Source organism: Aptenodytes patagonicus, chromosome 11 (assembly GCF_965638725.1).
Source record: "Aptenodytes patagonicus chromosome 11, bAptPat1.pri.cur, whole genome shotgun sequence".
NCBI classification, from domain to species: domain Eukaryota; kingdom Metazoa; phylum Chordata; class Aves; order Sphenisciformes; family Spheniscidae; genus Aptenodytes; species Aptenodytes patagonicus.
The window spans coordinates 13,457,707-13,475,658 of NC_134959.1; the positions used below are offsets into that span (position 1 = coordinate 13,457,707).

At 39.3% G+C, this 17,952-nt stretch overlaps 1 protein-coding gene across 4 annotated transcripts in view; it reads right to left on the minus strand.

Moving 5' to 3' along the window:
* Positions 1–4,521: 4,521 nt before the first annotated feature.
* Positions 4,522–17,952, minus strand: part of ZNF536 (zinc finger protein 536) — a 354,954-nt gene continuing 341,523 nt past the window's right edge. For 3 of the 4 annotated variants that reach the window (XM_076349185.1, XM_076349184.1, XM_076349186.1), the window contains one exon: positions 4,522–7,765. In XM_076349185.1, the coding sequence (XP_076205300.1) occupies positions 7,530–7,765 (236 nt within the window). In that variant the 3' untranslated portion in view covers positions 4,522–7,529. The remainder of the gene's footprint in view (positions 7,766–17,952) is intronic. The other variant, XM_076349187.1, reaches the window with a different exon arrangement.

Consider the following 17,952-nt stretch of genomic DNA (forward strand, 5'->3'; position numbering starts at 1 on the left):
GGAGTAGGTGTTAAAGAATCAACATTTATAATACTAAGGACAAGGTGTTTCTCCCATAAATCAATAGTGTTTGGAGGCTTTCGCCAAGGATAATCAAGGCTTGATCCAAGGATCAATGGCTTTGGAAAAAATGAACAAGCCTTCCAGTTTTTCAAAGCTAATTGAAAATGAAACTTTTCCTTAGTGCATAGGCGAGCTGGGTTTGGTACCACCAGTAAGGTTTGAGAGGAGACACGCAAATGGCAATTGGCGCACAGATACGAACATATTGCTCCATGGGGAAAGTACGCATTGCTTTGGCAAAAGCAATGCAAATACTGATTGATCATAAGTAGCTTTGGAGTCACCTACATTTTTCACAGCAGACCTTTTTTCCAGAAAATCGCCAGTTGTCTTCCCCGGGAGCAGACCCTTACCGACTGCTGTTCCCATAGCGCAGGGTGTTGGTTTCCACCGGCAGCATGGTAAGGACTAGCACAGATCGGGAGCGGTAATTCTCTAGTGAAGACAGATATACCACAGTCACAGATATTGTGTGAGAGATTTTTAACAAAAGAGAGATTTTCTCTGTTGGGATTAATAGCTCAATTTTTCTTTATTACTCCTCGTGTTTCACTCATTCATGCATCAACTTCTTTCAAACAGAAAACAATTGAGAAAACAATCCCCCAAGAATAAAATCTAAAAATTAATAAGGAAGCACAGTGGCACAACCTAAAGAGAAATCACATATTCTGTGTCGCAATATCTCACACAACTTAAGGACACATTTTCTCCACAAATTCTCTCTTTCAAAGAGAAGTTTGGGTTTTTTTTCTATAGCTTCATTAATATTAGGCCTGATTCACCATCAAATTATTTCAACTTTACGCAGCTGGAATTTCAGGAGCTACAGTGATTCATTACATCCCATGACTCAGATTTTCAACCCCTCAGTCCATATTTCTCAGTAACTAGCTGATGCTCAGAAATGCTGAATATCCATTATTGGCTTCTCTACGGTGTTGAAAATCGGACACATCAGGACACTAAATATGGAGTTAAGGGGTTAAATCAGGTTCCTATTAAAAGAAAAACTGCAGCAGGTATATGTTTGTGTATATACACACAGTTATTACATGTATATAAACATATGTATCAATTTTAGTCCTTTAAAATTTAAAATATTTCAGTTACCACTAAAGATCCCACATACAGCAGCTTTTTTCAAAGATCAAATTTACCTTCAACCTCATCTATTGAGATGTAACTTACCTACTACTAGTGCCTGCACATGAGACAAAGCTTGTGGTATCTATGTCTATACGGGTAATTGATGTTTAATAAATAGATGAAACCCTTGTTTCCAGCCTTCTTCACATTTTGAGAATCTGTATATCAAGTAAGAGTTAATGACTGCGAGCACGGAGAGTAATTTTCATTGATTTCTTTGCGATATTAGTAAGTGAAGGTTCTCGGATACATCCACTGCACAACCCAGTGCCATAGAAACCTGGTATTATTTTAAATCAGAACTCTAAGAAAAGCATGAATAATTAACCCCAAAGAGAGGGATGTTTGCACCTATGAGAAAAACAAAAAGATTTCTCAGTCTTTCAAATCTGGGGGGCAGATCCTCCCCTGGGGTGATACGGTGGATGGCATTTGATTTACACTAGCGGTGGAGAGCCCCTCAGCTTGCATGTGCTGTGAAGTTTGCCTTCTCCGCCTGCGCTCAGCATCCTTCCACATGGCTCGGTGGAGCAGTAATATAAATTCTGGTCATAAACAAAGAAAAAACCAGACTGACAGAGAATTTGATGAACAATTTGCGTCTGTACACAATTTTTCCCTCTGTTTGCACCACTGAAATGCATGATCTTTTATCTTTAGACTTCAGTCTGCTTTTCCCATCCTCTTGGTTGCTAGCAACACTGTAAAACCTTTAAAATATTAAGAAAATTACATCTGCTACATCTTGCTTTAAATATTGTGTTCAGTCTTTGTAAGTGTTACTTCATACATTAAATGAATAGCTTGCCCACCAGGTAAACTACATTTTGTTGCTTACCATGTCTGTCTTTGCACAACATGTAGTACACGGGCATAAATAACAGTGTGTTATATAAATAATTACATGTATGAAAGGCTGTAAAACACTGAAGATATATTTGTACTTTTACTTACGAGAACATTTTAAAAATTATTGCTTTGTTCACCGCGCGGTTTTTATGTGTTGAATGGGGTGCACGTAGAGAACGTTTTCCAAAGTTGGGTTTTTTTCTCCTTTCCTCCAGGTCACACTAGCGTTATAGTTAGCAAATTGATAAGGTTCCACTGTTAAGCTTTATTACTTGTGACATGAGCCTATGACACTTTATAAAAAGAAGTAATCCAGAACAATCTCTAGGTAATTAACACCTAGATAAACAAACATAAATTTCTATATTGCATTTATTTGGACTACCACTCAAATATGCGTGAACCATGCTTTTTTAATTAAAAGATAAATCTATGTGACACTTAGCCTCAAACTTAATTATTCAGCATAGTATAATAAAAAATAGAGCCCATTAAATGTGTCTTGCTCTGTATTTCTGTATTAACAGCAAAACAGTTCACTCTGGGATCATTTAAATTTTCTTCTTCCTCTTTGCCTGCGATTTCCCTGTTCACTGAGACCCGTTTGGTTAAAAAAAAAAAAAAAAGCCCCCAAACAATACCCTGAGCAACACCAACAGGTGAGGAGCTGCAGAACTTCTCACAGCCCCTATAATGCTCAGCTGGGTGACATTTTTAATATGACATTACGCCACAGCTCTACCTTCCCTCCTCCCCCTCCCCGGGCTTCCCCACGGAAACATACTTCCACTGTGGTGGATCATGCCAAGCAGTGATATCCAGAAATGAAAAACACAATACTTAAGAATAATTTCACTGGGATCATGCTTACAATACACAAGGTGAGACTTTTATAATATACTGTTACAATACAGATGTTAAACAGAGAGGGGAAATATTCAATTCCCAAATTACAATAGACAGAGGGGTTGTAGTCCTTATAAAAGTTTCAACAAGAAACATTATCTTAGAGCTGAGAGCAGCCTTCTGATGTTAGGTGGGAAGACTCTTGTCAAGACACCCACCATCTGCATTATGAAGACTGCCGACCAGCTGCCGGGTAACAAAAATCTCCACAAACAGACTTAGGTGAGACAACCGCGTTTCTCTTTCAGACCTCCTTTCCCATGGACTGCCTTGGCGGCTGATGCCACGCTTTGTGGTACAAGGCCACTTGGTGGTGTTTTTTAGCATTTCCTAGAGGATACATGTACTGTTTAATGCCCAGTTCCTAGCGCACGTTCGGGACCATAAAGGAGATTGTGTTTGTAAGCATTTCCACGGAGGTGCAATGAGCCGGTCATTGCTCCTTAATCGGCCTTTCGTATTTTCATTTATTGTCTATTGAAACCAGAATACTGGAAAATCTCTGGGAGACCCCCCCTCTCGCCCCAAACAGTTGTTTTGCCCTGGCTCCAGGGCACAGCAATTACCTGAAAGGACAGTGATCCCGTAGCGAGGCAGAGTTCAGCTCTAAGCCTGGAGCTCATCCATTCTCAAGCAACACTTTCACATGCTACCATTTTGTGCCCAAGAAGACTGGTTGCCACCAAGAGATGGTGTGAAAGACCATGAACTTGGCAAAACATAAAAATTGTTCATTAATTTCTTGGATTTTGATTAAAATTTGATGCATTGCAGATTTTATTCTCTGCAGATGAAGAGACCCTGTGACGCTTGACACTAGTGAATCTGGCACCAGCTCCGCGATTCACCCTGCCGTGCGCGCACTCCGCCAATCCACGGGTAACATCAACTCCTCGCTGCAACTTTCAGCCACTGAATAACTGAATTTTCATGATGCTATACTTTAATTCTTAACCCTTCTAGACAGTTTTTGTACCTTTTTCTACTGGAGAATTCAAGCTACAGCATAACATTATTATTGTGGGTACGACTGGCTTCGTCTAATGTTAAAATTTCCCTTCTCCAAATGTGTTTTCCTTCTCAGCTTTTTTTGTGCAAGGCCACGTTCCTCTCTCCTCCCCATACTTGCTGTAGTTTCTCAGATTTGGTGCATCTTTTTTCCACGTTAATCATCTTTACTTTTTCTAAGAAGTGAAAAATCCTTTAATTTATTTGCTTTCAAATGTGCAAATAAAACCTTAAACAGGAAGAATAAAGATTCATCCAGAGGAATGGGAGCGCTCTTGCACTTGCACATTCTTTGAAGTGTGGGCAGCTTTCTTAACATGCACCGTAACAATAAACCTCACAATTTTCTAAAGCCAAATATATGATCTATACAAACAATTTTTTTTAATGTGAAAACATGACTTTATACATCATAGTGTATGATACACACTTCAAACACTTTCAAATCAAAGCTTGATAGACCCCAAGACTTTTTCTATAGTACATAAGTAGTAGTATATAAAACAATTATTACTACATGCTAAAACAGATTTCCACAGTCTTTTAATTAAGCACAATATATATAATATATATATGTATATACTGTATATAGATTTGTTCAGATTAATAAGTGGACTGAGCACACACACCCAGCATAATACACTCCAGTAACTGCCTAACAACTGTGAATTTACTGACATTAATTTATTTTTTAAATCTGACAAAGCTGCAGAAAATAATGTTTTAACTGTTCCTAATAAACATAAGCAAGTAGGAAAACTTTTTTTCAGAGGTAGAGGTTTTATTGCGTAAAACACTGGATAAAACTGTACTGCTTCAAAGACGTTTTTATTCTAACAGCAGAAAGAAAACAGTCATTGCTGAAAAAACAACTTTTAATACTTCTATACCAGAATAAAGTTCTGTCAACTGATGTATTATAATAATAAATAATGACCAAGAATAAACTTTAAATACAAAGTTTTCTAATTGTTACAAGCATAGCAACAAAATCCTCTACTCTATTGATCTCAGATTTCCTCCAAGATAGAAATTTTTCTTTGTGTAGGAATGTAGACAGTATTATGACCAGTATCACAGACTACAGAAGTTACAGAGGAAAAACTTGACATGTTTAGATATGAGAAGCATGATGATATTCAGAAACTGACAATGCATCACTGCTGCTGTCACTTGTTTGTATTACAAGTTACAAATGTTCTGGAAAAAAGGGCTATGTCAGAGGGGAGGATAGGGACAGTAGCACCCGACCAAATGGAATCAACACACACATCACAAGGAGCGGGAGATGTTTCCAGTGTCACAAACAGAATTATTGCCTGTCGTATCTGAAAATGCTCAGAAGACACAAAAGAATACTGAAAGAGCTCAAAAAGTGCAAGAAATGGAATGTGGGGAGTGGTTTCGTTTTTTTTTCTCTTTTTTTTTTTCCTAAGATACTGAAGGCGGCGCAAACACACAAAAGCAAGCGACTGACACAGTCACCAAACACAGTAGTGCAGTTAAAATCCTAAAGCTTACTACAGTCAGAAAGTTTCAATAACATTTCAATCCTTTATCTAGGATCATAGAAACAGTTGCATTAAGTTTATCAACTCGATTTAAGTAAGGCAGTGAGAACTATACTAGAAAAACAAGAAAAGCAGCTTGCTCTGTGCCAGATGGGTCCAAGTTACACAGTGACCTCATTTAAACTGAAACTTCAGTTGGATGACATCCTTTCCGACAGCATATGCAAACCGTATTCCTTATTAGCCTGAGATTTTTTTTCCGGTCTCAGGGTAGCGCTAAGAATTTTATTTACATTGATTGCAGTTTAGTATTTTTTGTAAACTGCTTTAGGCAGAGCTGAAGTTTTAAGGCCCTGGGGTTTTACTCTGTGCTCCCAGCCTGCAAAGAAATATTGACTTTTTTTTTCTTTTTTTTCCTTTTTTTTTTTTAAGTCTGGATGATTTTGTTTTAGAAGTTGTTAATACTTCTCTACCATCACAATAAACAGCACCGATTTTGCTTCTATCAAAGGAAGTACATTAGAAGGCTAAAATTTTATGCCATTCAGAGGATTTCAGAATAAACCTTTAGTTATTTTTCTTATTTTTTTTTAGGTATGTGGTTCATTACAGTCTCTCAAAAGCTTCCTATGTGGCAAAGACCTTACTAAATTTGGAGCATCCAATCAGTAAAAAAGCTAAAATCTGCAAAAATATAGAACGCATTTGTTTTACAAAACCAAAGAAATACCAGCTAAAACACTTTTCTTCATTAGAGACAAAGAGCAGGAAGTTTGGATTCATATTTTAGGTCAAGCTACTTTATAAGAGCTTGCTCCAGAAGAAACTTCTGCACTATGTCTGTAACACTTACAAAAACTAACACATGAAAATTAACCATGACTGGGGAATCCTTCATTCAAGTGTAAAAAAAAAAAAGGAACTTAAAGGAAGTTTGAAAGAAAACAACAAGAAAAGAAAAGAGCAGAAGAAGAAAAAGAAAATTACCAACCTTCTATGTAATAAAATTCTGTTTCTCACCAGCACCTTCTATAGATAAGGCTGACTAGTTTCACTAAACAATATTTCTATATATTGTACTTCTACTTTTATAGCAACTTACTTCTTCATCAACAAGGAAAAAAAAAGAATAAAAGCATTTCCCTCAATACTGCAAGATGATTACAAAAAATGGAATTACATTTCAAATCTGCAATCACACATCGGGCTGCAGATTTTTCCTAACCATTGATTCATTTGGCTGTGTATTTAAAAAAAAAAGAAAATGTAATATCACAATACTTTTCAATACAGGTCAGTACTGACCCTAGCTTATGGGCCGTCTAAGGTTTCTCCTATACTGCAGTTGCAACAGCACTCGAATTGATTTTCTCTGCAATGACAGCTCCAGTCAGACTGGCACCATGGCAGTCTACCAACACATCTCATTACTATGCTAGGCAAATGACAGCAGCTGGTGTCATATTATAAAGGTGTTTTCAACAATGAAAACACAGCCCCTCAATCTTCAAGGCAACACTAAATCGTTTAGACGGTATCATTTTTCTGTTAAGAGCATTATTTTTGGACAAAGACCACTTTAAAGTTTGAAATTGCCCTGCTTTTTAAGTAACTAACGACCTCCTAACATTTTTAAATCACTTTATTATCCCACCTACATTGTTTGGAAGTACTTGTTGCCAGGTAACAGTTTAGCAGCCATTTTCAAGGGCTGGAAATTTATTTTGCATGTGTAATATATACATTTAAACACACACACACACACGTATGGAATGTGTGTATTTTGTGTGTGTGTGTGTATGTAGATATATATTCAATGTGTGTATGACTGAATATCTCTGTGTGTGTAAATATATATATATGTGCGTGTGTGTGTACGTGTACATATACATATATTCGAATGTTCTCAGCATCCTGTACACTTCTGGGAATTTGCACACCGTTCTTTCGCTTGGAAGGCAGTTAGCCGACCCTCACCCAAATGCATACGGAAACCCGGTGTAAAAGGCTACTGCAGTATGGAGACGGATCTGCCGAGCTGCATCACTCCTGGGCCTTGCTGCCCTCCTCCGTTAGCTCTGCCGAGCTCCCCGGTTTGACAGCTGCAGGTTCCTCCAAATTCCCAGAAGCTTCGGAGTCAACTCTGGAGCGCTTGAACCTGCGGTCGGGATACTGGCTGTTGTCAAAAGGCATGCGATGGACACAGAGAACATGGGTCTTCAGATTTCCCTTCTGAGAGGCACTGTACGGGCAGTATCTGCACTGGAAAGGCCTGTGACCTGCGTGACAGACAAGAGTCTGGTTAGTTTTTTTATTTTATGTACGTGGCGCCTGCAAACCCGCCCGTTGCACGGCCTGACAAAACCGAACACGCTGGAGCCGCCCCAGCAGAAATCCCTCCTGTTGGACGGAGGACATCACTGCGTGTCTGCAGCAAGAATAAGAAATCTGTGCTATTCGCATGATGCCTAGTAAAAGAAACTGCATTTTAAAAATTGTCTGCTTCGGATTTTCCAGGAAAGTGCAGCTATTTCATCTCCCTCCTCAGACCCAGCTGTAAATCCATCAGCCTGCGATCCAAACTAAACTCTTGTAAATACAGTGCAATCGTGTGTGAGACTGCCTTCTTTTACATTTGTTAATTATCTTTTTTATTGAAGTGCAATTCAAGGATGACAATGTGCAGACCCTTAGTCTAATAAACACACTTTGTCTTTGGGTGGGTTTCTGAGTAAAGAATTGTATGTTTTATTTCAATCACACAGATTACTTTTTAATGGAAAGAAATAATGGATCGAGATAACCAAGGCCTCAAACCTGCAAACATTTACTCCAGTGAGATTACTCCTGTGAGTAAAGATACGCGAGCACATAAGTGTTTGCTGGACCTGGGCCTAAGGTTATCACCAGCTTTAAAATAAAATGGCCAAGCTAGATTAGAAAAGGAATGTTAATGCACAAAATCTGATAGATGCACTTCTTGTGGGTGAAACAGCAACCGACTGCAAAATGAAGGCATGAATGAAAGATATCACTTCTTGGTAAGTCTATCAATATAATCTCCCATATTTTTCAGATTATTGTGACTTTGAATCTCCATGCTGTATCTGGTTTCGGAGGTTATGTTTCAGCAATCACATTTCAACCTATGCTGGGAAGTTGTTGATGTGTTTTACTGGAACTTTATGAGCTTTGTCTCTCAAATTAACTTAAACCAGGACCATCTGAGGTCAAATGCGCTTAGCTTGCTTTAATTTGCTCAAATAAATGAATAAATAAATGTGCCAGACCATCTACATAAAGCCAGGCTAAGTGAAAAACAATACCCTATCTCCACATTTGAAGAGCACATTTTCCTTTGCTGTCGTGGTACTACCTAGCAGGCATAAAACAGACGCTGGTGTAGCAGAGGAGGAGGAGGACTATGCTTCCTGCTATGGGGGAAGGGGCTGGGACCATCTCACCTTGATTTTAGGTGGAAATTTAACAGATAAGCAAATGGATGCTTGCTGTGCACTGGTCCGACGTTACCCGTACTGGAGTGGGAATGCTACCGTAGTCCTCCCAGCAGAGACCGGAGCCTGGATATCTGCTGGTTTTAACCTGGCACACCAGCACGAGCACCTCTAGCAGAGTAAATTCACCTGAGCCACCGTTAGTGCTCTGGGTTGCTCAAATAACCTGTCATTTTTACTGTAACATCAAAACTACCACTTGAAGGCTGAGTCCCCCAAAACATACTGCTTGCTACCCAGAGGAAAGAAGTGTTAAGTCCGGTCCACAGTTACCTAAGCCCTATGCCCCAGGACTACAGGCATGTTCCCTTTCTCAAGGATTGAAAGCTCCCCTCCACCCTTTGCTTTTACAAGTTGAAGACTGCCAGGAGTGTGACCACCCCCCCAACACCTCCAACATGCACGTTTATGCATAAATCTTGGGATGGAGTGTGGGTCGATCTTCTATTTCTCTCCTGGGATAAAGAAAGACACTTTCCTCAACAACTTCATACGGAAAAAGAAATTAAATCTGTAAGCTGCTAATCATTACAAAGTAAAATTTCAGTGGAAAATTTCATAGCAATAGCAATGGAAGAAACCTGCATAGATAATGTTACAGAAATTGGATTGGGCTTTTATAGAAAAATTTCAGCTGAAAGATATGAGGAAATAGTCAAAGAAGAGATTGAAGGTGTCCCTCGTGCCTCTTAGAGTCAGTCCTAAAATCAATACAGAAGCACAAATACGCTTGAAAAATTTTGAATATAATAGTTTTGAAAATGGAAGCGCTCTCAAAACTGTCTGGGTTTGAAAAAGGTCCAGAGAAAGTCTGATTTTCATTGTTTCAGAAAATCTAGAAATATTTGAAAACTCAGAGAAAAAAAATCTAAGAAAACCATTACATCTCTCCCGTTGTTTGCCAGAGACAGATAAAATCACCAGCATTCACAGCTGGGTTCTGGACTCTTTCTTTCCTTCTCCTTTTTCTCCCTCCTGGGTAATGCCTCTGACCAAGCAGAGTTAAGGGGTCTATTGTGTACTCTGCTCGGGGAGGTGCCACAACGCCTTGGTCAAAGTGGGAGAAATGTTGGGTAAAGGGGAAGGAGACTTGCTCCATGAAGAATTGAAGTGATTTTTTTCCCTATCTCCAAAAGATAAAGGCCTGCCACTCTCACATCCACTGAGATGTGAGACTATCTACACCAGCAGCACCAGCTCCCTTCCAGTATTTCCAGTGTTTCAGTTGACCACCTGACGACTGGTTCCCTTGCTAAGAACAGAAGACACACTGCTAAGTTGTGACAAATGGTACAACTTGCTCTCCAGCCTTATTTACTCTGGTTTTATTGATGCCATGGAAGAAGAAAAAGATATCCTGTTTATTTGGTCCTTCTTGTGTGCTGCAATGGCCAGCGACTGGATGTACCATAGATGATACAGTGTCCCTGATAACTGCTCGCAGAGCAGCATGCAGGGACCACAGACAGTGATGGGACTCCAGGAGTGAGCAGGCACAACGCGCCCATCGGCCACCCTCTGAACCCCTCAAGAATCATGCAGCATGGAAATACACTGGGCAGTTTTAGCTAGAATTGGTGTAGAACCAGCCAAAAGTGTGAGAGCTCACCAAGCCGCTCTTAATGCTTTGCCCACAAGCAGCTATCATTAAATGGCCATCCTAATCCTTTCCTGCAAAGAACAAATTCTGAACAAGGAATCCACAAAGCATGGATGGAGCTAACCACCTCACATGCACCAGACTAAAAGCGAACACTTTCTGCCCACCACCAAACCAAGTCCAAACCTGTGCAATTCCATACAGAGAATGCCATTTAATTCAATGCACTTTAATAAATCAGACAATATAAAGTGCACCTACAAGGATTCAGTTCTGCATTGCCTCCCCCACAACTTACTTTTTCAGGCCATCAAAATTTCACATCACTGTCTTGTGAAAAGTAAGTACACAATAAGTTAATTTGTATTGTCACTATGCAGTACAACTGTGGTAAAGAGCACATTCATTTTTAATCCGGTATGAATAATATATAAATATGTATACAGAGTGAGGGTCATAGGAAAGCAAGTGGTACATTGTTTACAGCAGAAGTAGTACAAAACCTAGAGATTATTCTCACTTGCAAAGATAACAGTATCTGCAATTTGCTTGTAACTAAAGGGTGAAGGAAAATGGCCATTTCTCTTAGGTATTCCACCCATTAATTTTAGCTCAAAAACTTGTTGTGGGCAGCAGGCTCTTAAAATAACCCTTCCCAGATAAGTTGGCAATAAATTTATAATGTTTTATCTAGCAGTGGTTGGTAGGTTCTTTCTTAGCAAGCTATAGTTCATATATATTTTACCCACTATATATCTTCCAATAAAATTATATGAAAGCCCTTTAAAAAAAAAAGAAATCTTCCTGATAGTTCAGGAGATAATGTGCAATGCATTGCATTTGTAGTAAGGAGAATTAGACTAAAGGTGGGCCAACAAGGGGGGCAAACTGTTGTGCATCTTTCTTCGATCAAAAAGTGAGGATAGAGGACAACATATTGTTTGCAGCTGAAATAATCCTGTTGTGGAGCAATGTTCTATGAAGTCTGTGACTGAGCGTGTGAAGAGACTTCGTAATCCTCTGGATGGAAGCTGACAGTCTAAAGAAATGGAACAGCAGAAAAAAATAATAAAAAATAGCTAAAATTACAACAATGGTAGCTAGACTCAAAGAACATTTTTAGAAGGTGCGGATTTTCCCAGGAAGGGTGATTACCTCTGGCACCTGCTGAAGCCTCTGAAAGTGATCTAAACCTTCCAGCATCAGACCCAGCAATGGCAGCAGTGCTGAGATGACCTAGGCTCATCATCTTCTCTAGTTTTGACTGTACCCTGGCGAGAACAAGGAGTGTGGATGGGAGGTACTTTCTGGTCAGGATGGAGAACTTTTCTGTGGGACCAATATTTAGGAAAATCCCTCAATGTTTGAAACTAGTCCACCTTTTTAAAAATATATGCTGCTTCGTTAATTTAGGCTTTGAGGAAAAAAAAGTTTGTTTTCTTTTCTTTCAAGTTTGTGATCTGATATGTTGCTTTGTGACACATCATGTCAGCATACATCAGTCACATCACGTTAGGTTTCATAACATGGCATGACTGATGCAGCCCAACGGTGCATCAGCTGAACAGAGTCAGAAAATGCAGGCTTTGAGAAAGACGTGGATCTCAAGCTGGGTTTTAGGACCATTTAAAGGAAAGTATATTTAAAGCAGGGGCCTTGGATTTAAACAAAACCATTGCCTGTGAGTTGTTAAGGATTCAAATACTTGCCAAACCTATTTTGCTTTGTCTTATCTTTAAAACTCAAAATGTATTATTGGAACACACAAAAAGTCAATGTCAACGAAGTGTCATTGGGTTACTCTCTGTAATCCAAACACTGCTAATAGTTACTAATTTATTAACTTTGATATGGATCCATTATTTAAGATTAGCACAAAGGAATACAGAAACAAGAGAGAGAGAAAGAATGATGAATACTGAAGTCTTTTTCATTAAAAAAATCATTTACATGGTCAAGCCGCATTAATTCTCCACTTCTAAAAATATTTGATCGGCATCCAAATTCTATAAAAATTTCCACAAAGAAACATCTTATTTTTGTGGTATTACAGGCACATATGTAGGGGTTTGCACTAAAACGTAAAAATGGGCATTGGACTAGTCACATGAATAAGATCAGGAATTTATTCCAGATTGTTAAAAGTGTACTAATCACAGCAAAATCATGGCTTTCTCCCAAAGCAGCAAGAAAACGGTAATTTGAAAGAAAAATGCCAATAATACATCACACACAAGCCGTCTGTTGTCCCCACTACACCACTTTTTATTATATTGCATATGTGTACATATATACACACAGATACGTGCATACAGACACACAGACACACAATTTAATGCATAAATTTAGGGAAAAGGCAGAAGAGCAATAAAAGGATGAACAGAAAACAAATGCTGTGCAATGTACTATAAATTATAATTAAGTCCTGAATAAAATGTGTTTCTCAGATATGACATTTGTTCCCTTAAAATGCAAAAATGGCCATGATTATCTGACAGAATGTTTTTCCTTAGGTGGCCAATGGCTATAGCACTTACTGCGGTGCAATACAGCAAACTCATTTCAGATTTCTTTGCCTGGTTTAAGAATATCCTTTTGGTGAAAACTGAAAATAACAGCAATTACCTCTTTAAAACAACTAAATTACTCCCTCACTAAGAAATATTTGAAAAGCCTCAAAGGTTTGAATATCTTGGAGGCAAATCTCTTTAGCTGAGATGTTGGACACTGAAGATCTGGACCTGACCTCCTGGACCGCTGTAGCAATCCCAAATGGCCAGGACCACCTCCGGCCATGACCAGGCACTCTTGCAGGACCAGCTGCAGTGGCTTGGGATGGATGGCCACTACCTCCTGCACCGAGATGCTCAGTCCCACAACGTTGCTGGTGGAACGGTCCATGTAATCACACATCTGCTGCAGTGCAAAGTCAGCAAGCCACATTCAAACCTTCAGTGAGCCTGGACTTCCCTGGGAAGAGCTGTTTTAAATCTTTCTTCCTACACAAGCTTGTATTTGAGGTACAATCATCATTAAACAGATGAAGTGCATGTTGCCTCAGAAGTAACAGCAGGCAATGACGGCCGGGTGCTTTCCGCCTAGGAAGAAAGACTTTTTGAGCGTCTCCAGTTCTCTGGCAGTGACTACTGGGCTGAACTCACGGCTTCCTCAGACCACAGCCTCTGGGTCCCAGGCATCTTGGTGAACGTTGCCATTTTAAAGTAACACTATTATAGCATAATAACAAGCATTTGCAAAGGGAGAACTATTTTCATTTAAATCTTGGCTAGCGTGATTTCCTTTTTTTAACGTATAAATTTTCATAAATACATTTACTATCCACAGCAAACATCTCAAGTACCGTATGCATTACCCAGGAGAGCAGAATGGCTCTAAAGCAGCCATTCTGATCTGGAGCATAACAGTATGGATGGGAAAATGCTGAATAAATATATTTGTCCAATAGACAATAAAGGCTCTGACTGAGCCATTCCACTTTATTGGTCTCAAAATATGCGTTTTATGAAAGTCCCAAAATACCAGACAGATTAAAGTACATCCAATCAGGTTCATATATGTAATAAAAGTTTTTATAAAACAATTGAAAAGTATATGTTTATTTACACACAGGTCCAGGACCAACCAAGATGGTCTTCTGGGAAAATTACAATATTCTGTGAAGTTTATATGTTTATTGGATTACAAAAAAGAAAATTAAATTTTAAAAACTCTCTATTTCATGTTGACCAGGAAAAGCCATAAAAACAAAAAGCCTTGTCTGAGGCTTTTTTGATGATTTACTGTAGAAGTATATACAAAAAAAGCTTAAGTATCTGCATTTTAGAAAGGCCTGCTAACATTTTCACCTACCAAAGCTAAGGCTTTGGGTTGTATGTTTCCCATGGGACACCTAAAGCTATGGCAGCCCCCTGACCACCCTCCATTCAGCTGGATTCCTTCATTACCAGCCTCAATCCTGCAAATAGTCCTAAGAGTAATCAGAGGAATTGTTCATGATAAGAGGTACCAGACTAGCTACCTAAATCCCCCCTCACTAATACAGAGCAGACGCTTCCAGGGGCAGCTCAGGTCCGAACACATGAACTGCCATCTGGAAGAGCCTTTCTCTCGCTGTGGGTTACAGGAAAGATCTTAATTAAGGGAGGATAAGTTTGGGGTAAAGACCCAGCTCATGGCAAAACACGGCCACCAGCTTGATCCTAAATAAATGCATTAAGGTTGTTTGGAAAAATTGCCCTAAAACTAGCAGGATTTATCCACCTGTGAAGTCTACTGTGGCAGGTTAGCGATCCAGAAGGAATCCCCTGTAGGGATTCATGTGGTGTACGGCACTGTCCCGAGGCCAGCACCCATCCCAAAACCACCACGTGGCACCGTGGCCCTGGTGTTTTGCTGAGACGGACATTCGGTCTACAGGCGCCTGCAATAGCAGGGTGGCAAACGACTGAACCATCATTGGTTCAGTGCAGAAGAGCTGGACAATGAACAGACCTAATCTGTAACTAATTTGTTTCAAGGATTTTTACTTTAAAAAAAAATATCTCCATTCATCGGATCAAATTAAACCCTCAGATATCTACATGGCTTTTCTGAAATGTAATCAAAGGTGGTGTCTGCTCTTGATTTAGTATATTATACAGTGCTTGGTGTTTCTGAATAGGTATTTCAACTTTCTGATGAGTATACTAAAGGGTTTAATGATGACAGGGAAAAGCAAAAGTTGATGCTACACTTTGTCTTTAACACATATTATTAAAAGATTAAGCTAATTTCACACATTCCCCCGAAAATAAAAACTGCACTTAAAGTAACAGTTCAATTCCTGTCTCAAAAGGTTACAATCACTAATTATCACACACTAAATTTTCCTTTAAAAGCAAAAGAATAAGAAAAACCCCACCAACAAACCAACCCTGCTATGTAAAACAGCCAAAGGTAGATCAGTATGACGCAGAGGCTAACAGCCATCTGGACACTCATGATAAAGAGAAATAAGTAGAAAATTCTACCACTGTCCTTCATAAATATGCTTTTAACTTACTAAACAAATCAGTCACAAAATTATGGAAAACATCATTAATTTAACACTTGTTACCTTTGTTATATAGAGCATAGAAATCATAATTATTTGGAGGTAGACCAAGGAACTTGCTAGCCCTCTGCAGTACACTAAATACAAGCAAATTACCAAATGTGAAGTCGCTGATGGTATAAGAGACTTGCAATTCCTGGGAAAACAAACATTTCCCATTTCTTGCAGAGCTGATAAAGTAACAGGATTACTCAGCTCCAGTCACTTAGCACAAAATTTGTTTCTTTTTCAGAAGAGTAAGCTTTTCACACAGGAACTTTTGATTTTGAAGGGAAATGGATCTTTTCTTGGAAAAAAAGGAAGAGCATCAGCAGAATAGCTGAAAAGGTCCTTCGAAACAAATATTAAACATTATGTGAACCTTATAAAACAAAAATTCTGGAAAATAGCTGAAGACTCTGCTTTCTAAGGACCTGTGTATTCCAGACTGCTGCCAGTGGGTGCGTCCGCCCGGCACGGCGCAGCACCCCGTGCACGACAAGCGTACCAGTTTGGGTTTTGACATGACAACATGAGTTATGAGCCCGGTGCCTCAGCGGGCTCCAAACGAGGTTAGTGGGAATGCTGTCATTGATTGAGCTTGAAATGCCAGACTATCATTGTCCCATGCTTTGGGAAATTTAATTACATTTAATTTTTCATATTTATTTACTTTGGTTTATACACATAAGTAGAGGACAGAGTTCTTATCAAGGGCACTAGGTACCTGTTGCAAAGAGCAGGCCACCTCTGACTAAATTTATAATGGCGATGGTTACGGCACTTTATAAATTCCTCAATCATAATCCCCTTCGTAATCCTAAACTCACAACAGCTTGGCCAAAAATATAAGCATTCCTCTCCAGCCATGCCCCCCACTCTGGTACCAATTCTTGTTCTCCCAAAGCCCAGAGGCACAGCTGGTGCATCCCCACATCTCTGCAGCCTGGGCCCCTCTGCACGAGAGGAGAGAGGTTCCCGAGCCCATGGAGTAAGTGGGTTATAGCCCTCTGACAGCCTTCTCTTTCTCTTATGCGTTGGGGATGCAAGTAGATGCAGGTAAGGAAACATTTTCAAAGTAAGTGGCAGACTTTTCTTTAATATTAACTAACTCTCAGTTCTTCTGATTATCAAAATTACATGTTCACAGTTCCACCTTTGCCTTTACTTACATATTTCAATTAATTGTTATGTCTATTCACTCCTTTACTTGTTTTAATCACGTCAATAACATTACATTCCCATTCTAACCCCCTTGAGCAAAATATCTCAGTTTTCCTACTAGGTCATGCACAAGTTTTCTGTCTAATGTTCTGTCATATTTTTTAATTGTCTCAGTAAATATTTATTATTTCAGGGAGCATTTAGGACTTCTGGAATGAAGCTCTATTTGAATTTAATGTACCTATGATTTCCCAGAATAAATGTTCTACTGGTGGCACTGGGATTTTAGTAAAGAGATCCTGCAATTCAGAGGTGCTAATAGGAAAGGCCTTGTCAGTGATGATGTTTTGCTAGCAAATATCCTTTATTCTGCCTAGCAATTCATAAATACAACAGCATTTTCTCTTTCACTCTAGGCAACTGTCTTGAGCTTATTTATTTGGTGGGATGGAATTTAAAAAATCCCATACTCAGCTTTCTAAACTTTTCCTGCCCACATTTCAATGTGTCATATCCTCAGCTGGTGTTAAACAGGACAGCCATGCAGCCCGCGCCATGCGAAGGCCTGCCCCTGTACACACAGCAAGGTAAGGGTCAGGAGGCTCCCCATCAGCCCCACGGTCCGCAAAGCGCCTAAATGTGAAGGGATGGAATTATTCACGTGCTATAACATGTGCTGAAGTGGGACCCTAAGCTAGAATAATTGTTTTCTGCATGTATGATGTCACTTCGGCTAAGCATGTTCTCCTTTAATTTTAGTTGTTGCTTTGTTATGTAACCGGGGTAATTTAGACGGTATTTTGTCCCATAATAACTTGTCATGTACCTCAGGATTCTCTACTTACAGCAGCAGGTTAGTAAAGAGACTGAGGAAAAACAAAACCCTTTAAGTAAATAAATATCCAGCTCACTGATAGCTAATATTTCAAATTATCCACGAGTAGCTCACAACCCCACTAATCATTCTGCTAAAACATTACTGTTATCTGTTTATGGGATTTTGTGACTATAGTTCGCAGAACAACTCATTATCGGCAATGCTACGGCATTATGTGCCATCACCGCACTGAATTGCCGTGAGCGCAGCCTGAGTGG